Genomic DNA, 22,148 nt, shown 5'->3' on the forward strand with positions numbered 1-22,148 from the left:
CACACGCGAAGCTTGCGGCGGCGGCTATTTTTGCTTTTTAATTTGACGATAGCGAATCATTGGAGTGCGTTACAAAATTAGCGCCTGGCTGGGAAAAAGTACACGCCTTAGAAAACAAGAATATGGTTTTCCTCCTTCATGTCCTATAACAGTGTCCGTGAGCGCTGCGGAAGGGCACGCAAGCGATGTTTCAAACCATCAATATCAGGCGGCCATTGTCGCTTTCCACTTTGACGGTCGCGAAAACATTGATTGCATTCATAAATTACCCTCTGGAGGGAAGGGGGTATGTAAAGCAAGCTGCTTAGCAAACAAGAATATAGTTCTCTTCAACCCCGATAGCGTAGTGTGTCTGTGAGCTGTGTGGAAGGTCTCGAAAGCGGCGTTTCAAACCGTCGTTAACGGGCTAACGATGGCCTCGGGGTGAGGCATGGAAAGAGTTGAGCAGTAACCTGCGTTGTACGTCAAAACACTTCCGAGATACAAGGAAATAGAATACAAAAAGGAGGTCTGGATGATAACTGCAGCAGTCAGTGCGGATGACCGGTGCTACGAGATGGTGCCACGTCCTCCACGAAAGCGCTAGATGCTCCGCCTCCTCGGTGACGCGGGCCGCCAGGAGAGCCGTCCGGTCTGAAGGAGCCCGTGCGGTCATCACCTCGCCTCGTTGAATATCCGTATAGCCACTTAGACTCTCTGTTTTTGGTGTGAACGTCCCTAGTGCAAAACCCAGTACCCAGTGCCCAATGCAGTGCAGGATTATGGCGCGCTGGCAGGCGCTGGCTGCTGGCGCGAAAAACAGCTCTAGCGCGTGAAATACGCTGTGCCTGAACACTGTATATATATTCTGTGGTGCAACAAGATCGAGTGGTGAGCGTATGTCCTCGCATGTAGATGTCGACGGCGGCTTGGGGAGCCGTGAAAACCTGTCTGCTATGGACGACATTTCGCTTCCTCAAAGCGTCGGCAATGATTCATGACGTCTTAAACTGTGGTCGAGTCCTTGTAAATAAGAAAGGTAAACGTGTCGTCCGCTTTACCCTCGAGGATGCGTGCGACCTTTTCAGCTTCCAGCACATTTTCATCGATTTTGCGATAGAACGCTATAACGTCTTGGATATATGTAAGGTACGACTCAGTGCAAGTCTCAACCTGGCATGCAAGTGCTTTCTGAGCTTTACGACGGCGTCCGATTGGCTTGCCAAAGAAATTTGTGTGCTTTGTTTACACGCATCACAAGCCGAGATTTCCTATTTGTAGTTTGTAAAACAAGATTCTGCATTTCACGTAAGGTAAAATATTAGGTTGGCTAACATGAATGCATGGTCCCAGTTTTTCAGTCCTCTTACTCGTTCGTACATTTGCAGCCAGGCTTCGACATCGGTGTCGTAGTCGCCGGGAAATATACCCAGGTAACGCGGTTGTACGAGCCAAGGATTGCGATTGGTGCTAGCCGGTTCGGGCAGGTCAGTGAAGTTCCTCAAGTATTGTCAAGATTGCTGACAACATTACTGTTGCTAGTTACCGGTCGTCTCGTCCACTCCTTCGTGTTACGTCTTGTTTGAAGTCACCATTCTTTTCCTCTTCAGAATACTGTCAAATCGTTTTGAGTAGGCATGGCATATTGAGCCGAGGAGCGTCCGCTGGGTCGACCGGTTTCGAGTGTTCAAGAACTTGCACCATCCACAAAAATTTTCCGGGGATGGAAAGACGCATAATGTATTTACAGATTTCATACAAAAGGAAGCTTTGGATGTCACTCAATATGCACACCGAACCACGCGAATATCACCGAGCGTCGTCGCCTTCTTTCTCTACATCTTCATCGCTGACAGCGCCGCGTAGCAATATGTACCAGTGCACAGTATGACGTAGTGCCGTGTGTTGTGTGGTGCGGTGGGGATGTGCCGTTCCGAACGTGCATTACAGACATTTTAAGATTATGGCTAGTGTCATCTCCAACCAATCTGCTTTGCCGTTTGCCATTTCATGCCTACAGCTACTCTCTATTATGGGAGAGACAGTATTTTTATCTATAAAAAGAAAGCCACAGTGGCAATTTATGGCAGTTGGTTTTAAGACTGCTTCACATGGCTTGACTGGTATGAAGCAAATGTGTGTTTTTGTTTATGTCACACCATGATTTTCGTTGAAAATTTTCACATCCTTTATCGAGGATGCGATCTGCGGTGTTGGAGCGGCGTTGAAACTAACCCGGATATCTCTAAGTACTAGTGCGTGGGGCATTATTTAGGTAAGAATTAGTAAATTAATACCTTGTGTTACTTATTCAAAAGCAGAATGGGAAGCACGCACTTAGCCGTTCCTTTAGACTGCTGAATCGGCAACTACAGAGAAGCCTTTACAATACTGCGATAAACTGTGGTCAGTAGGCACATGCTATTTCCAAGGCGTTTTCTTTCGCCCGGCCAAAAATCACACCAATCGCTCTGGCTCCCTGACAAAGCGACCTATTTCACACAACCCACTCGCAAGGCATTGCGATGGTCCTGTGGGTTGCCGAGCTACAAAATTCGATTTGTCGCCAATCTACCCATGTGCAACAGCCTTACCTGAAGATTGTTTTGCGTGTTAGTTGCTGACCGCCACGTAGCACTTTGAATTATGTGCGCTGTCGGCCAAGAGCATTGCGGAGTTTTAAGGCTTACATGATCTTATCAGTCGTGGCTCTGCGCCCCTTGTCTCTGCTGTCTGGGCCGACGGTTGCGGGGTGCATTCGTCGCCAAAGTCGGCTGCATCTATGTTGTTGAGAACCGCTGCTTAGCCTTACCGACATGCCGCCGCTTTGTTTACATGAACCCTCATTGCACGGAGTGTACATGATTTGGAAGGAAATGGTCGGAGGAAAACCTGGCATCCACGAAGTGAACTTGCAGAAAAGGGAACGTAGGGGCGCAGCTGTTTTGGCCACCGCGGTCTCACAAGGCTGAGTTGGTCTGTCATGCTGTGCCTGCAAATTGGTTTTTCATGGACAGTACAACGGATGTAAAAGAAGGATCTGGCTTCGCCTCCGCTCTTTACTGCATACATGCCGCTCTGCTTAGGCGCTGCCTTCAGTAACAAGACGTTTTCTTTATCCACACTGTTTCGACGCCTAGGCTTTTCTGCGGTCTCAGTACCTTCTGTCCCCGGTCCGGAACCACACCTTCCACTTCAAGTACCTGCTATGATTAGTTGAGTACATATGGCTAGTGCCCAAGCTGTCTATGCGCCACCTATCTGCAACTGTCAGCTAGGTGTGCGGCGACCTCCACAACCTCCTCTATCTTATTTCCTTTTTATGTCCCTCTGCCCTACTCCAAGGTTCTGAAACGTATGCCCTAATGGGCAGTAGCACATCGCATCTCTTCCTCTCCTCAATCACTGTTTCATAGCCATCAGGCTTTTGTCCTACCATGGTCGTATTTCTGTCCTATCGCTATCGTCGCCATGCTGTCGGGTTTCGCTCGTTGTCATGACATGTTCGCCATGCTGCGCACGAGGTCGAACGAGGTCGTTCGAGGTCCGAGGTTCGAGGTCGTTCGAGCGCACGAGGTCGTTCGCACGTTGCCATGCCGTCTAACAAAGATTACACAAATTTATCCTGGCATTATCATACCGCGTTATAACACAAAATTAGTATACTACACCTGCATTTCTAGTGTGTGCATTTGATTTGTAAAAGTAGGCCGATCGATATAACTTACATGGTTAAGGAATACACGTGTGAATGTCATCTCTATAATCTGTTCAAGGCCTGCGTAGTCGTCTTAGAATTCAACGTGCTTATGGGTGCAGGATACCGACGCAATTTCTTCTATCATGTTGGGAAAACATCCACAGCTGTCTCTCATACTAAACTTACTGTATTGTTAACGTTACATTAATGCCAGAGCTCCTTCAGACTTTCCCCTGCTAACGTAAAACACCGAGCTAGTTATTCTCAGTCAACCCTAGCTCGATAAGCAATTTTTTTTTTTGAGTGGGAGTATGGCGCCGAAATACGCGCAGTATTGCCTCCCCTCGATACGCATTGTGAGTACTGCGCTACCCATGAAGCAGACATCGCGATGTGGTAGTTCATAAGAAACGATATAGAAATGTTTCTTCCGCTTTCTTCACCACTTTTGGAATAATTCCATTTATACAACCCTCATGGTGACGTTGGTGATGCAAACAGCGTTGAAAACATCTACCATTTTCTACACTTCTATGTCTCCTTTTACCTCTGCCTTGGTTATTTGCCCTCCTTATTCTGTTTTTATTTATCATTCATTACTTCCCCCTTTCTTCATGAGTGCTACAACAATATAGAGTTATAGCGTATCGGGTGGGATTAAACGCTGGCACGAAGCGTCAGCTTGTTACGCACAGTTGTGATAGCGTCAAGACGGACCACGACTGTCTCCCTCGCGCAAGCTTATATAGTCTGATAAAGGTGCACGTACAGCGGGTTCGACAACTTGAGAGCAAGAAGCGAGACTGCATACTCTGTAAGCGAGTCCCCAGAATACGGGTCTGCCGACGAAAACAGCGCGTGCACCGAGACTCAACGCCTTCACAGCGTCGGCCCCCGAGCGCACACCGCCGTCCATGTAGACCTCCATGCGGTTCCCCACCGCTGCTACCACCTCTGGCAGCGCCTCGATCTGAAAGTAAAATTGGTGCGCGCAAGATTGGTCGGTGCGCAATGAAGATTAACTAATGTTTCGTTACTTAACTCTAGTTAGTTACAATAAAATAACTTCGTCCAATAGGGTTATTTCGCAATAACTGTATCCACGAATTAGGTAACTGCAACACGTACTCATAATACTCCAAACACACTACGTCACCATGGACACAGCAAGCTGCGGTGTGCGCATCTCGGCTACTCAATCAGTCATTCGTTGCAGGAGCGTAATCTGATAAACTGGAAATGATGCTTCCGCATTATCTCACATGTCCCACTAGGCGTAACCCTCGTTTTAAATTGTTCGCTAAGGCGGCAATTATTTCTGTTGGCATCAAAATGCCTGATTGAATCATTCCAATAATCGAGATAATTAATTTTTAATTATCGACTTAATGGCACGTATTTCAATCTAACATCTCTTGCTACTGAGTATGCAAGACAAATTGATCTAGAACGAATTCTAAATATGGCACAGGTTTCAATATATGCGCTGTAAAACATGCAGAGAAAATGTAATGTTGTTGAGCTGACTTTTTTTTAAAAAGAAAATGCTGTTACGTACATAAAAGCGCAAACGTAACGAGAATGTCAACACAGTTTTTCTGACGCTTTTAAAATAAATATCTCTTAAATGATGTAGCACTGGAATTCGTCCCAAATTGGTACGCTTTGCTGAACCCGCCGTGGTTGCTCAGTGGCTATGGTGTTGGGCTGCTGAGCACGAGGTCGCGGGATCGTATCCCGGCCACGGCGGCCGCATTTCGATGGGGGCGAAATGCGAAAACACCCGTGTGCTTAGATTTAGGTGCACGTTAAAGAACCCCAGGTGGTCAAAATTTCCGGAGTCCTCCACTACGGCGTGCCTCATAATCAGAAAGTGGTTTTGGCACGTAAAACCCCAAATATTATTATTATTATTACGCTTTGCTGAGCCTCGTGCAATGGTTTATAGAGGAAAATATGTGCCGTAGGCAAGCAAAAAATGGCATATTTATGGTATTCAATTAGTTATTTTGATTTCTTGTAGAAGTAACCGCCGCATTATCAAATCCGACCGCTCGACGGTTTCAAGTACAGGGTCTCCGCCGGACCACTCGTTTCGTACTATCGTCTGCTCGCGTGAGCTTTCGCTCGCGCTTCCTTTGTTTTGTCTTGCTCATGCTTGTTTCGATTGTAATGGTTTGAGGCTGCTATTTACAATCAATCCAAATCAAGACTTTTTGATGGAAAGGGTTTTAGAAACAGTGTGCCATATCTGATTTTGAACGACAATACGGACCCTGAATACAAGGACGCAGAGGTGACACCCATAATTCCATTCTCCTTGAGTTTTGAACACGACGACATCGCAACAGTAGAGATCACACTAACATGGTAACGATCAATGGCAACGACGTCGTCATCTTCGTAACACATGAATCGCGTTAAGAATGGTGAAAGAAGAACGCAAGCACAGCGCTGACATGTCAGCACAAGGGGGAAACAGCACATGTCACACCTACAGTGAGGAGGAGAGATTTTCATGCTATCCCGTGTGGGCCGCAGCGGCTTGCTGCCGGTTGGTGTGATCGCTCTGCTGCAGCCGCCTTTTAACGCCGGTGGTGCGACGCGCACATTTTACCGCTAGTCTGTATGGGGCTTTCTGTGGCGGCGATCGCTCCTAGACAGCGCTAGAGCGGCGCGCGTCGTCGGTTAACAAATGAAGCCATCGATAAGACATGCTGCCAGAGCGTCGAAACAAAGCGCTGCCTGAGAGGATGTCTGTCTGCAGCGGCTGCTCTGTATCATGCCCATGCGTCACCCGCGTGCTGCCTTTCGCGCTTTCCCGATTAGTGTGGCCGTCGTGTCAAGATCGTTTGTAACGTGCCACGGGAGGCATTGTCCACGCCACCCCATATATCTCTAGATGAAAACGCGTCTGCAGCTGTGCTCAAACTTCGGACTAGGGAGTACCTCAAACGTTGTTGAGATTTTTTTTATTTCAATTCAAGCTGTGGCCCACATATTACGTCTTCCTGATGGCAGCTTCAATTATGGTTATTATTTCGTTTGGTGCATGCTTAAGTTTCGGTTACATGTGGGCCTATATACGAGGAATACTCCAGTTGGTAGTGAGCGCAGCCTGTGCATGACGCATCTAGTATCTGCGTGTGTGGGTGTGTGCGTGGTTGCGAGTGTGTCTACTTGTGATTTTAATTATCGGAAGTACAATTGTATCAACAAATAGCTATACGAGTTCTGCGTGCAAGCGTGATATGTGGTGTAGTGGTTGCAGTGTTTGCTTGCCACGCGCTTTCAATTCCGAGTGTTTCCATGGTTGTCTGTTTTCAATTTTCTATAGCTGCTTGTCCGAAACTAGCCGCAAAGTGATTCCAAGTGGAACATGTACATAATAAATCAATTCTTCTCGGTAAATGCGCCATTGGGTCCCACAATTTTCAGCAGCATAACATTTATCAACCTAGTAATTGAGCATATTTGATCTCAATTGCCGCATAAAGATTAAGCGTCATGTGGGCTGCTTTCTAAGTGGCCCTGCATTTCGACGAATGGAGCCGCATAAGATAGGCCGCATACGCAGTAGGCTCCTTGTAATTAGAGATTTATATGCGTCGAAATTTCTATCAACTCACCGCTTCATATGTATTGTTTTAAGCTGGTATTCGCTGAGGGTGTGTAGCTAAGAAGTTCCTCTTTCCTGTGTGTATGGTTCCTGTGTGTATGGTGTATGGCTGTGTGTATGGCATCACCCAAGTAACGCCATCATTCTCTGGGGTGCTTGTGGCCTGAATTTATTCCAAAGTAGCTGTTATCTGTGCCCAGGTCAAAGATGGCTCGATACATAAAGCAGGATCGCCTGGCTAGAACTCACAGATGTCGGCAGGTGGTAGTTACGGCGGCTTGGGTACGAATTTAATAGTGGCGTCACTTTCAAATGTCTCGTGAGTAACCTCTTGTTAGACTAGAATCGTTTCTTCCATGTTCCATGACGTGCCCATTTAGAGCCAGGATGGTGCTCCAAAGATTGCCAATGACTCGGCTCGATAAAAGGCAGACGAAATATCTTTCCGTGAGCTATAGCTTCAAGGGTTTGGAGTGCCTCCTGATCTGTGTGGTCCTGTTTCGAACATTTAAGTGATCATATTCCTCCCCCTAAATTCTAACGGGCTTGAAACTCCTCGCGAGTTATGTTCAGGTTCATTAAGGGGATGGTCGGATGCCGGGGTGTACACTCCCACCTCCATCGTGCTTGTACACATGACCTAGCGGATCAGGAGAAGCGCTTGTGTATGTGCGCTGGGTTGTCCATAATATCTCTGCACTTATACAGTCCAAATAACAAGAAATGAACTACACATGGCCAAGTTAGGAAACTTATTCGGAGTATGACACATGTGAAAATTAACAAGCTTTCAACCATTTCTTCAGTTGATTTCCGTCATTGTTGAAATTATCGTCTCACTCACAAAACGTCGAAAAAAGTGGAGTCTTCATTGCTCCATCTCACATGTGATGGGGCAAAAGAAGGCTCTCATGAAATACACTATAGAGTGTTTCTCCCAGTAAACCACATGCGTTAAAGCAATATTTAATCAGATTGTATCTGTGACACAAAGTATGTAGTACTTTCTGGAAGGCATGCGGGCAGTAGCGATTGCGCGGGAACCATCGACAAGTCGTGTGTAAAAGCCGACGCGCCTGACTCGTGGGTCAGATTTTCGACGATCGCCGACTTTGGTCGCGGCTATCGTTGTGGTTTATTGTTGCTTGTTCTTCAAGGCAGAAGTACGTCCAATAGATGGTTAAATTTGTAATTCACACTTTGGCACTGCGTCGTTTTTCAGCGTCGCTTCAACATGGTAATATTACTTTAGTAGCGGACTGTGTGTGTAAGATGCAATTCCCCCCCCCCCCCCCCCCCTTCCGACAGATGAGGCATATGGTGCGCATACATATGTGGACATATGAACGCACAAAGAACTGCAGTGTACTCATTCTTCTAGGCTTCTCAGATGACAGAAGTGTCCTATAGAATTAACGAAAGTTTTAAAGTCAATTGATACAGTAAACAGGCAATACAGATCCCCGAATATGAACCGGAGACATAATGTTTCGATTTTAAATTGCAACAAATTAGAAAAACAATTCAGGTATAACAAAACTGCAAAATAAGGGCAATGGGAGGACGGATATTTACGTGCGGATTGAAAAAATGGCTAAACGTAAATTTGTTCGGACATCAGATAATGTCTACACGGCGTCTATTTCTTAAGTCACCGAAACATACTCTAGACGCTTTAGGTCTCTTTGGCAAGAACATACCAGCATGTGACTTCTAGCAGAGGTCGGTCTAGGGAATTAGGACCTAATGTGTCCCGTGCAAGGATGTGCATCGCTTACGAGGCTGTCTTCGTGCCTCTTCTTTTGTAAGTTACCCGGTGTTGCTTAGCACGCAAGCAACTTCTTAAATGAGTACTCGTGAGCTAACAGATGCAGCAAGAAGCAAAGAACGTCCAGGTGCTCACCGCTGCAGGGTCGCCGTCGAGCACCCGTGCTCCATGGTTTGAGACCATAACGGCCGATGCGCCGTTCTTGTAAGCTCTCAGTGCCATTTCAGCTGCAACAACGCAAAGAATCTTGTTCTGCAACGGCGTGTTGTGCGAAAGGATAAGCCGCAATGCACGAAGAGAACGACATAGACTTCGTCTTCTCAATAAACATGCAACGCCACAATGATTGTAAATGCTTCAAAGTTATGTCTAAACTTTCTTTGCGGAGTCAATTTTCTGGTGCAGAAGCGGTACTCCAACAGAGGCACAGTACAAAAATCTCACGCGGCATGAATTGGATCCACTAATAAACACTATGGAAACTAACAATACTGCGGCGTTCTCTTGTACGGTTGACGGTTAGTTGTTTACAAAGGTCAAGCACCATTTACATCTAGTTCATGAAACGGGGTTAAAGCCATACTTCTCTATCCTAACTTTCTATAACCCTCTAAAATTTAAAAGCAACACAATAAGCGATACCCTGCATCGCCCGAGTACGTTGGCTCTTGGATTTATTGAAATCGAAAGGGCATATCCTAACGAAACGGGCCAGATACTAAAAACCTTATTTAGGGGCAAAAAGAAGATCTTTAGTTCCACTTTTTGTTAACGGCTGTTTGTATAGCTTCACTGGCGCAGTAGATGCTTTAGTTTAAGATATTTATGAACTAGTTGAGGCAAAGAGGGGAACCATCGCAATCGCCATCAGTTCCTTCGCGACGCCGGCGTGGTGTTTGGACGCCTATTGCAGCAGCAATCTAGCTATTTCTGCTCCTGTTTATGCTTATGCTATGTAGTGGCTGATTCATCGATGCAAGCCAACCAGCAACGTACTTTATTTATTTATTTATTTATTAAGGAACCCACAGCGCCAAGGCATTACAGTGGGGGGGGGGGTATACAAGAAGGAATACATACGACACCTCTGCTCCTGTACAGTGTTAAAAGTGATAACAAAAGAGGAAAAACGAAAAAAAAAACGGCAAAAAAGGCAAAGCCCCTAGCAATGCAAATCTACAATCTACAAGATCAAAAAGAAAGCATCATTTGATTCAACCCTCACAACATCACTCGGCAGTCTATTCCATTCCCTAATGGTTTTAGGAAAGAAAGACATTCTGAACAATTCAGTTTTTGTCGCAAATTCACGGACCTTAAAATCATGGTCAACACGATTGGATCTATAAAAAGGCTCTAGCACAAACTTTTCGCGATCAACCCGAACAGCTGAATAATAAATAGCATGGAAGAACTTCAGCCTCAACTTCTTACGGCGCATGTCTAGTAATTCCCAGTTGAGTGCTTCCTTCGTACGCGATGCACTGTATTGAGCCCCGCGTATGCCAGATACGAAGCGAGCGGCAATGTTCTGCACCCGCTCCAGCTTATCTTTATCTCTACGAGTAGGCGGGTCCCAAACCGTACACGCGTATTCCAGAATTGACCTCACATAAGTCTTGTACAAGATGTCCCGACATGACTGTGGAAAAGTGTTTGCATTTCGGCGAAGAAATCCCAGGATTTTGCATGCTTTAGCAGTGACATAATCGACTTGACGGCGCCAATTCAAAGTGGGAGTAAAATAAACACCTAAATATTTAAATTCGAATACCTGTTCCAACATTACATTCCTAATAACGTACGGTTGCATATCAAGGTTTTTCTTTCTTGTAAATTTCATATGAACAGTTTTAGACAGATTCAAATTCATATTCCATTTGACGCACCACTCTGAGATTCTGTTCAAGTCTTCCTGAAAGATCTCAGCATCACGGTCACAAGTGACTACTCTATAGAGAACGCAGTCGTCCGCAAATAACCGCATTTGAGACACTACTCCGTCACCAATGTCGTTCACGTACAGCAAGAACAATAGCGGCCCCAACACGGAGCCTTGCGGAACACCGGACACAACTTGCACCTTCTGTGACTGAGTACCATTAACCATGACAAACTGCTGACGTAAGCGTAGGTAATCTTCTACCCATGATATTACTTGAGGACAGATATTGTAAAAGGCCATTTTTTTTATTAGTAAACAGTGCGTCACTGTATCAAATGCCTTTTTGAAATCCAAGAACACACAGTCCACGCTAAGACGCCTGTCCAGTGCTTCTGCCAGCTCGTGCACAAATTCAGTCAACTGCGTAGTACAAGAGAGGCCCCTTCGAAAACCATGCTGCCGAGGATTAAACAATGAATGTGCGTCCATATGTGCTACTATACTAGTGTACAAAATGTGTTCAAGAGTCCTGCACGCAACTGAAGTTAGTGATACTGGCCTATAATTTGAGACGGTGTCACGAGGACCAGATTTATGAATTGGCACTACGCTTGCGATTTTCCAGTCATCGGGAAGGCAGGATTCCTCAAGCGATTTTTCGAAAATAATCTTCAAGTACGGTGCCACCGACTGTGCACAAAATTTATAAAACTTGTTTGGCAAGTCATCAGGACACCCAGCCTTACCAATCTTCAGATTCTGCAGCAGAGACTCTATGCCATTAATGCTAATAACAACATAATCCATATCACTCACCACCGGCTGGAAATTCAAGGTACTCATATCATGTCTGTGTTGCAATGCACAGCTGAAAACAGAGCTAAAATACGTATTAAAGAAATCAGCTTTTCCTACGTCATCATCAATAAAGCTGTTACCAGACACAAGCGGTGGTATAGTCACAGTGTCTTTTCCATTTCTCTTTGCATGTTTCCAGAATTCCTTCGGATTATCCTTTAATTTCGACTTGTGAAACTCAAGGCGTTTTCTTCGTTCCGTGATGTGAACATTTCTGCAACTTCCCTGCCAGCTGCGATGCAACGTCGTGTGAAGTGATTTAATATTGGCAGTGTCCGTATTTTAAACTGCATACTGCACAAATAGCGAACAAATGTTCCTCAAGACAGCACAGCGCCGAAGTTTTGTCTGTCTCCAAATTATAACAAAAGATATGTTACCATCTTTTTCATAAACTTATTACTTAGGTGTTATTTTGCATTAGGTTCCTTGTGCCGCATTTTGGCAGGTTATTATAGCGCGAACTTTATTGACGTCAAACGCTTTAAGAACAACTTTCTTCAATTTTTCGCTAACCCGCGTCGTGTGGTTCACTTGAAGTTCCTATAAACAGGAAGCGTACAACCAATATGTTTTTACAGCGGGTCGCGATGACTTAATGTGTGGTAAATATTGTCCGAGAATATCGTTGCTCTTTCCTACTCTGGCTGTACATGATGCGACATAGGGAAATATTGAGCGTATAGTTTCACAGCTCACAATGACATATGTTTCAGTGAACCGTTCACAATGATATAGGTTGCACTGGTTAGACAATTGCGAATGTGAAATAACCATTCGCGCTTTTTTAACCATCACAACCTATGTCTGAAAATAAGCTTCAAATCAATCCTTTTAAAACAACCTTTGTACTATTTCATAATCCACAAACACCGATTTCTTCTCCAATAACTGTCTCGTTAAATACTTATGTTATACCGACATCTGATACTGTTAAATTTCTGGGTATTACTCTCGACAAACACCTTAAATTCAATAGCCATGTCAACTCGCTAATAAAGGTTTCCTTTGGCATCCGCATTATCATTAAAACACGCGCATTCTTCAACCCTCATATTATTAGATCGTTGTATCATGCTTATATTAACAGTCATTTATCATACTGTTTATCCTCATGGGGTAATACATATGCCATTCATTTCAAACCCCTTCAACGTCTTCAAAATCAGGCAATAAAATTAATGACCTTTAGCTCATTCCGGTGCCATTCTTTACCTATCTATCAACATCTTAACGTTTTACCTATTCAACAGCTGTTCTATCATAAGTTGTCACTCATTACATTTCGTCTCTTTCATCGTGAAATAACCTTAGACCGTCTTCCTTTTGATAACCTCATGAACAAAAATAATACTAGGTTTGCAGAACGCAATAACCTTCTATTGCCTAAAATCAGATCTAACTATGGTAAATTTACACTTAGTTTCCACGGTATTTCACTTTGGAATCGCATCCCTGTTAATGTTAAATCATCTCTTTCATTGCAGTTTTTTAAACACGATATGAAAAGAATACTGTTAGCAGAAGCATCTTTTCATTTGTCATAAAAACATTTTCATATTTATTACATTTTCTTTATATTACTTCTATTATTGTATCGTTGGGCTTCATATTTATGTAAATCACTTTGTATTTTTCTCTGTTCGTAATATGCAGAAGAGCCAAATTTTGTTATATTACTATATATTGCTGCTTATGATTATTTATTGTGATATTACTGTATAACGCTGTTTTTACTCTATATCTAATTGTCTTCTATTTATTTGCACTTGTTCCCTACGAATTGTATTTTTAACGCGTTTTCTTCTTTTGTTTTGTTTGTTTGTTCGCCCTCTACTTGCTGCTCTAACACTCTTATGCACCCACTAATGATAGGAGGTCCCCCTGGCAGTTTCTCACTCTGGGACCTCCTGATGCTGTATATAATATGTAAGCCCGTTTTTTGTACATGTCATAACAACAATAAACTTGAACTTGAACACTGTGAACCAGTATTTTTTGGCACTGATAATGTGCTTTCGAGTAAAAATAAACAAACACGTGAAATTACAGCAGGTTTCCATATAATTAGGCGTGCTTAAAGATGCATTAGTTAACCATGGTTGTAATCACTGACGAAGAATTTGTATTTTTGAGTACTGCTTAAACCTCTGTAATCTGTTTATATAAAAACAGATGGCTTGTTTTGCACATGCTCGATACAGCTAATTGGCGCTTTTACGTTCTGTGTCTTTGCAAAAATAAATAGTTGTGAGTAAGCACTCCCGTCTCCACCTTCTCTGCTTCCGTGTCTACTGTGCGCACAACAAATGTCACCATGAATAAACTATGTAATTGATTGTTTGAGTGATTAAATGATTTATGCAGATGACTGGTTAAAAAATTTTGGGAAACTGAAATTATTAGGCCACAACTTTGGGGGCTATAACAATAGTTTTAGGCTGTTCCCTTATTGCGAAAACGACTACGCCCACTTTCCTAATTTTGATAACACGTAGTAAATACAACACAGCAAAGGATATGCATTGAAAAATGTGCCCCACCATTTCCTCTGCAAGTAAACAGGGATGACAGTTGCAATTTTAACATTCATGTGAACTTGCATGTGAACCTTGTTAAAAAAGCTGTTCTATTTACCATTATATCTGATGTGCTAACCTGAACGTTATGTTAACACTGACCATCTTGTTTCTGTGAAGCGTTCACTCTGCAAACATTCTCAGACACACCAGCTCTGAAAGCAAAAAATGCATTATCATCGATGCTTGCTAGAGATTATGCGACAGCTGCCATGCCGAATCAACGAAGTCATCATTTATTTCTCTATTACATTTCTCACAATTCCGTTTAAATATTTTTGTGTGAATAAGCATCTTTTAATGCAAACTTGCATCTGTTTTTCATGCACGTGCACCTTCTAGGTTGCATAACACCATTTACCAGCATTTTCATACATACTGACAAATGTTTACACTATGCTACTAGGTCTTATGTAGTACAAATATTACTTGGCGGATAGTAAGACCTCAGTAGCAAGTACGTAAGCACATGTGAGTAAAATATTGCGACAGTGTTACTACACAGCCTAAAGACTTGTGCTGGTTGACGGTTACTAGAATGTTTGCAGATCATATATGAACATGCTTCAATTGAAGTACGGTGGCCAATTCGTGATAGGATGTTACTAGGATATATTAAGACAAATCCTAATAGGTGATTACTAGGAAGTTGGCAGAACGTTTACAAACATTTTTCTATTGGAAGAGTGTCAATATGGTGTACAAAGCAGGCCTGTTAAGAGGGGATCGGTAGGAAGTTGGCGGAACGTTTACAAACATTCTTCAATTGGAAGAATATTATTTCGATGTATAAAGGAGGCCTCTTAATAGGGCATTGGTAGAAAGTTGGCAGAACGCTTACAAGCATTCTTCAATTGGAGGAATGTTAATAGATGGTTGGTAGGAAGTTGGCAGAAGATATATGAGCATTCTTCTTTTGAAAGAGTGCTACTAGAGTGTATAAATACAAATTTTCATGTGAAATTGGTAGGAAGTTTAAAGACATCCTATCAACATGTATCTATTGGGAGTTGGCAAACAATTGTTTCTAGGGTTCACTAGAGCGTTGTTTAGATGTATAACGACAGTTGGCAGGATTTCAATTGACTGTTGGAAGGTTCTAGTAACAATAGTCTAAAGACAGTCTAAAAAAGGTTGCCAGAAATTTTCATATGGGATATGGCTGTCAAGTTCAACGAGTTGTGTAAAGTGCAATGTCAAACACTCCTCAACATGAATTCGCTCGCAAATCATTGAAAACAATTTACGCAATAACTTCAAAAAGGCGTGCAATCCACGTTGTTGCCCATAGCGAAAGTGTACCAGAAAACAGAGAGTAAAATTTTATCCGTACGCGGTAGAAGCGGCTTAAGGCAAAATGCTATGTCAGCGCAGCTCCGCTTCCATAAAAGAGTTTCTTTAATTCGACTGTACGAAGGAGCGTACGTGCTTCAGCTTGAAAGTGTCTATAATATTTAAGTCCATTACGGGGTCCTCCGACCCTGTCAAGCTGTAACTATTGTCTGATTTACGCGCATCCAGCATAGTACACGTCATGACATTTCATAGAACAATTGAATCTACTTGCTTCTATACGAGAGTGGCAGACATGTGTGAAATTATGAATGCACCTCTCTTGCACATGTGACGCTGCCCTTCCTTAGTGTTCATATCCACATGAACAACATTATCAAGAAAAGCAGTGCTGCCAACTGCTCCTCGGCATGCTGATGGAAATAACTATGCATCTTACAACGTAACCAAAAAGGCCTCACGCCAACCATCGTTCACACTGCTACATATTTATTAGACATCGTGATTTCTGCTTCTCTATATAAACAAGGTGGAAGGTAAAGCCTTTTGCACTATGAGAGATGTACGTAAATTTAGTCCGTACCGGTCAGGACACCCTTGACGACAATGGGTAGTGTCGACATGCTGCGCAACCAGCGGAAATCCTCCCACGTCCAGGAAGTGGACATGAGGTTGCCCAGTGAGTTATTGCTTGAAGGGTCGAATGTGAACGACCTACCGCTCCACGAGGCTTCTAGGTTAGCAAACCTGTGCAAAATAACAGATGCCGTGTATGGTTCTTAACATCTTCAAACGAATCTTGAAATTCACCATCGAAATGAATGCTTCAGAACCCAGCTTCGCCATTCCAGCCAGACACTCTTTCTAAAACGTGCCTCATGACATCATAAACTAGGAAGTTGAATTTACTATCAGTGTTTACGCAGCTGTTCAGAATTTCAAAACAATCGGGCAAATTGTGACCGTGATTGTGAGGGAAGAGCACTCCCTGGCGATGCCAAAGCCCACACTCCCACTCCCCGCACCTAAAGTGTCATTGCTAGAGCTTTTTCACCCACATCCATTCAGCTTTCTTTTGAGTTGCCTCGACCTTTTGACTTAAAATTTTGTTCTGCGTGCATGCCTTTACATTCATATTCTTTCTTGCATTTTTTTCATTCATTTCTGCAAGTCTTGAAAAGTGGAGGACAATCGCATTAGAAGCTCCTGCGGCGGTTGCCTCATACGTATTTTCAGATTAGAACATTGCTTTAAATTTACAGTGTAAACATTATGCACGTAAACAACAATATATTTATAGATATACGAGGAGAAATTCATTATAGTTTTGAAAGAGAAGGGGGTAGCCAATTAACATTTCTAAAGGCATGGATAGGATAGGCCTGGAGAATGGATACGTTGCTGTATGTTCACCTTGCTTCAAATTCTTTTGCCTGCTTTTTTGAGCCTGAAAAACACTTATAGATTCAGTGACCTCTTCGGCAGAGTCTTTTATCTACGGCGTTTGAAATGCACGTGAATAATATGTGCCTCAGGATTGCTTCTGTTTACAGTAAACAATGCTGGCGACTCATTTATTTAGCTATTACAATACCGTGAGCGCCAACAGGGGTGTTACGGATGGAGTGGGTAAAAAAATAAAGCAAATAAACAAAAGGTATAAGCGAAAAGCAAAAATCATAATGCAGATAATAATGCAGGCTCAAAGGTTGCCCCTATTAGCAACGTTTACCTGAGTAAGGTTGACAACTGCTTAGAGAAAGCCTTCGGTGATAGCGTTATCAAGATATTTCGTTACGTTGATGATTACCTGATTTTCTGCAATTGGGAAGAGTTCGATACCGCTGCTACCTCAGTGAGTGAGCAATTAAAACTTTGTGGGGGAGGATTAAAGTTTACCAAGAAATTTCCTCAGCGACATATAATTCAGTTTTTTGACATTTCCTTGATCTTCGGAAAAAATCATGTTTGTTGGCAGTACTCCCCAAGATCTTCGAAGCCGTTGCTAAACTTTTAATCCAAGCATTCCAAAGTAGTAAAAAACGGAATTGCCATGTCGTGCCTTAAGTCTTCCGTCACCAGATCCTGCATGCACAAAATGAGCGCCAGCTTTAATGCGCAGGTCCGGTGACTATTAGAAGCAGGTTATCCTAGTGTAGCATTGGCCACGGTGGCTGAGCGCCTAAATAAGTCGGTTTTGAGAGGGACGGACGTGAGAACAGAAAGTAATAATAGCAAGAAAAAGAGTAGTGGCTATTCCGTATATTCATTCAGTGTCGCACAGGCTTAAAAATGTTGCAAGTAGATATGTTGTTAATGTTGCTTTCGCTGCTCCCAATTAGCTAGGTAAGATATGCGCTGCCATACAGAATAAAAAGGAGCGGGCAAAAGGCAAAAAACGAACAGATATTTGTCTACTGAAGCACAATAAGAACAACAGTTTGACTGACTGTCCTATGGCTGTGGTTTATGAAATTCCCCTTAGCTGTGGCCAGTTCTACGTAGGGCAAACGGGACGGTGTATCAATCAGAGGCTAATGGAACATAAAAGGTCGTTAACTGGTGGATCGCCTTCTAATCTTTCACTACATTGGCGAGATTGAAACTGCACGCCAGAGCTAGATGAATGCGCAATATTGTACCGGCACAAGAATGAAGATACGCGTCTTATGGTAGAGGCATGACATATCTATAATGGTGGAAGTGCGTGCGTGAGTCAGCCTTCGATTACTTTACATAAGGAAGAGATTAAGTGCCTTAACAGTTATCTCTCACGTAGACCGGCACGTGTACCCGACTGACACCTGGTGATAACATTCCTGAGCATGCGCAGATGAGTTTTGTGTCCTTTTTTTTTCGCCCCAGTGCTCCGTTCAGTTGATAGTTGGCGTTCGTGTTGTCTAATTCTCTACTCTTGTGTCCTGTCTGCACGCCTCACTTCTATTTGGCCTAATGAATCCTTACCAACTAGCTAAGCGTTCTGTCGTTTTATGTATATATATATATATATATATATATATATATATATATATATATATATATATATATATATATATATATATATATATATATATATATATATATATATATATATATATATATATATATATATATATATATATATATATATATATATTGTAATGAAGCAGACGCGCCCCTGTGTATGTGCCGTCTGAAGAAGAAGACGAAGGGCCGTGCCGTGATCTCGAGCGACCCCGTGCTTCGGACAGCCCTTGCAGTGCCTTGTTTTGCCTAGCGTTCCAGAACGTCGTGAACGAGAATAAACTTCATCGCATTTGGTGGAGGTTGCTGAGATCCTTCGCCTCGTCCTGGAGCTCCGCACTCGAACCCTGCCAACAAGATCGCCTTGCACTATGCCTGATCCCGCCACCTCGTTGCCCGCCCCACCGGCTGCCACTGTCATCTGCGCCGGCGTCCCTCGTCCGCGCGACCCACCCATTTTCAGTGGGACCGCCGAACACGACGTGGAAGACTGGCTCTCATCGTACGAACGTGTAAGTGCCCATAACCGATGGGATGACCAGTCTAAGCTGACCAACGTGCCGTTCTACCTCGCCGACGTAGCCAAACTTTGGTTCTTCAACCACGAATCAGACTTTACAAGCTGGTCCGCCTTTAAGACTCTGTTTGCAGAAGTGTTTGATCGCCCAGCTGTGCGTACGCTACGCGCTGAAAAGCGTCTACGCCAGCGCGCACAGCAGCCTGGAGAAACATTCCCCAGCTACATCGAGGATGTTCTCGATTTGTGCAAGCGGGTCAATCCCAGCATGTCAGAGGATGACAAGATCAAACACATCCTCAAGGGCATCGAGGACAGCGCATTCCAGATGTTGCTGGCCAAAGGCCCAACTAGCGTATCCGTCCTCATTAACCTCTGCCAGAGCTTTGACGAGCTGCGCCGCCAACGTTCCATCGCCCGCCAGAACATCCAGCACGCCGATTCCGTCTCCAGCATCGCGGTTTCTACCGAATTCACCAACTCGACCCTCTCGCAGCATATCAAAGATTTTATCCGTGAAGAGGTGGCCAGGCAGCTCTCGCTGCTGCCTCACAGTGACGCACCTACGGCAGCTTTGCCTCCAACGCTGCAGGAAGCCATCCGAAATCACATATCTGAAGCGCTTCCTGCAGCTCCTACAACCCCCCCAACCAACTCTATGAGTGTGCCGCTGGCCCATACCAACTTTGCCAACCACCCTACGTCGCTGCCGCTCAGTTATGCAGCCGTGGTTGCACGGCCACCTGCGCAGACCGCTTCCTTTCCATCGCCCATGAATCCGGCTTCATTTCAAGTTGCCCGACCGTCACCACACATTTTTCGTCCCACCGAGACGTGGCGCACTCAAGACAACCGGCCTATCTGCTTCGCCTGCGGCATTGCTGGCCATGTGGCACGCTTCTGTCGCCGCCGCGCCTCAACTGCGTGTACCAGCTTTGACAGGCCCCGCTACGCACCACAATACGCCGCCACGCCTCCATTATCACCGCGACGTCTCGACACTGATCGCCGGTTGGAAACTCGGCGTTCCCCTTCCCCTCGTCGGCGTTCGATTTCGCCCCTGCGTCGTCGAGTTCCCACTGAAGAGGGAAACTGACTGCTGCAGTTCCTGAGGCAAGAACTGCAAATACGTCGATTTTCTCAAGACCTCAATCTTCGCCGCAAAATGTAATTACCGTTTTTGTAGAGGGAGTACCAGCAGTGGCACTAGTCGATACCGGAGCAGCCGTTTCCGTCATTCACGAGGGCCTTTGCCGCAAGCTACGAAAAGTGACTACAGCTCGCTCTGGCCTGGTGCTCGCCACTGCCAGCGCGCAGCGAATCCACCCTTCAGCTGTATGCACGGCCCGTGTCGTCATCAACGACGTTCTGTACATAATCGAGTGTTTCGTGCTACCATCGTGCTCTCACGACCTCATCATTGGTTGGGATTTCCTGTCACGTCATCATGCTGTCATTGACTGTTCACGTGCAGAAGTGTCGCTTTTACCACTATGTGAATCACTGCCGACCAGCTCTCCTCACTTTGCCGACAAACTCACTGTTGATGCCGACACAACCGTACCTCCTGAGTCGTCGATGGCTGTTGTCTTGTCGTCTGATTCCGCATCTGACGCCACCGTAGTGTTCACGCCGTCCGATGTGTTTGCTCAACGCAAGGGCATTGTTCTTCCGTTTGCCGTGCTTACTGTAACCTCTGGCTCAACTGTGATGCTGGTCACCAACTACTACCAGTACCCGATCAGCCTACTGCGTGGAGAGACGGTAGGATACTTTCAAGCGGTCGACTACGTCGACGACTTCGATGTTCCTGCCGCCTCCCTCCGTCACCTTGACGCCATCGCTTCGGTCTCCGGCTCATCACCTTCAGTGGGTTTTGACAAGGCCATCGACCCTGCACTTTCCCCATCTCATCGCCGCCAACTTCTCGCTCTCCTTCACAAGTTTGTCTCTTCTTTCGACTGTCATCAGACGTCACTGGGCCGTGCCACCGGTGTTTCTCACATCATCGACACTGGTTCCCACTCCCCCTTGCGACAGCGCCCGTATCGTGTCTCTGCCGAAGAGCGCCGAATCATCACGGAGCACGTGGACGACATGCTCCAACGTAAAGTCATCCGTCCCTCTCAAAGTCCTTGGTCTTCACCTGTCGTATTGGTGAGGAAAAAAGATGGCTCCATTCGCTTTTGTGTCGACTACAGACGCCTAAACAAGATAACGAGGAAAGACGTTTATCCTCTGCCTCGAATCGATGACGCTCTCGACTGTTTACAAGGCGCAGAATACTTCAGTTCCTTGGATCTGCGCTCCGGGTACTGGCAAGTTCCCATGGCCAAGCCTGACCGTCCGAAAACCGCATTCGTTACACCCGATGGCCTCTACGAATTTAACGTCATGCCCTTCGGGTTGTGCAACGCGCCTGTTACTTTTGAGCGTATGATCGACACCATCCTTCGTGGCCACAAATGGAAGACCTGTTTATGTTACCTCGACGACATCGTCGTCTTCTCAACCGATTTTCCGACGCACCTCGCTCGCCTGCATGACATTCTGACCTGTCTCGCCTCTGCCGGTCTACAGCTTAACCTCAAAAAGTGCCGCTTTGCTGCAAGCAAGCTAACCATATTGGGTCACGTTATCTCAAAAGACGGCGTCCTCCCGGATCCAGACAAGCTCCGCGCTGTTGCAGAGTTCCCAAGGCCCACGTCTATCAAAACCCTCCGAAGTTTTATTGGCTTATGTTCTTATTTTCGTCGCTTCGTACGCAATTTCGCATCCATCATGGCGCCTTTGACAAGTTTACTTTCCGCCAGTAACGGCATAGCAGCATGGTCACCTGAATGTGATGCAGCATTTCAGCAATTGCGCCACTTGTTGACCTCACCACCGATTCTTCGCCACTACGACCCTGATGCTCCCACGGAAGTCCATACTGACGCCAGCGGAG

The 22,148-nt window shown here is 44.8% G+C and overlaps 1 protein-coding gene across 1 annotated transcript in view; it reads right to left on the reverse strand.

Annotated features, from left to right (window-relative positions):
• LOC135914294 (2-Hydroxyacid oxidase 1-like) overlaps positions 1–22,148 on the reverse strand; it is a 30,489-nt gene that overhangs the window by 5,607 nt on the left and 2,734 nt on the right. The window contains exons 2-4 of the mRNA XM_065447077.2: positions 16,265–16,428; positions 9,202–9,293; positions 4,491–4,649 (exon numbers count right to left, since the gene is read on the reverse strand). Coding sequence (XP_065303149.1) covers positions 4,491–4,649; positions 9,202–9,293; positions 16,265–16,428 — 415 coding nt within the window. The remainder of the gene's footprint in view (positions 1–4,490; positions 4,650–9,201; positions 9,294–16,264; positions 16,429–22,148) is intronic.

This window comes from Dermacentor albipictus, chromosome 8 (assembly GCF_038994185.2).
Source record: "Dermacentor albipictus isolate Rhodes 1998 colony chromosome 8, USDA_Dalb.pri_finalv2, whole genome shotgun sequence".
Lineage (NCBI taxonomy): Eukaryota > Metazoa > Arthropoda > Arachnida > Ixodida > Ixodidae > Dermacentor > Dermacentor albipictus.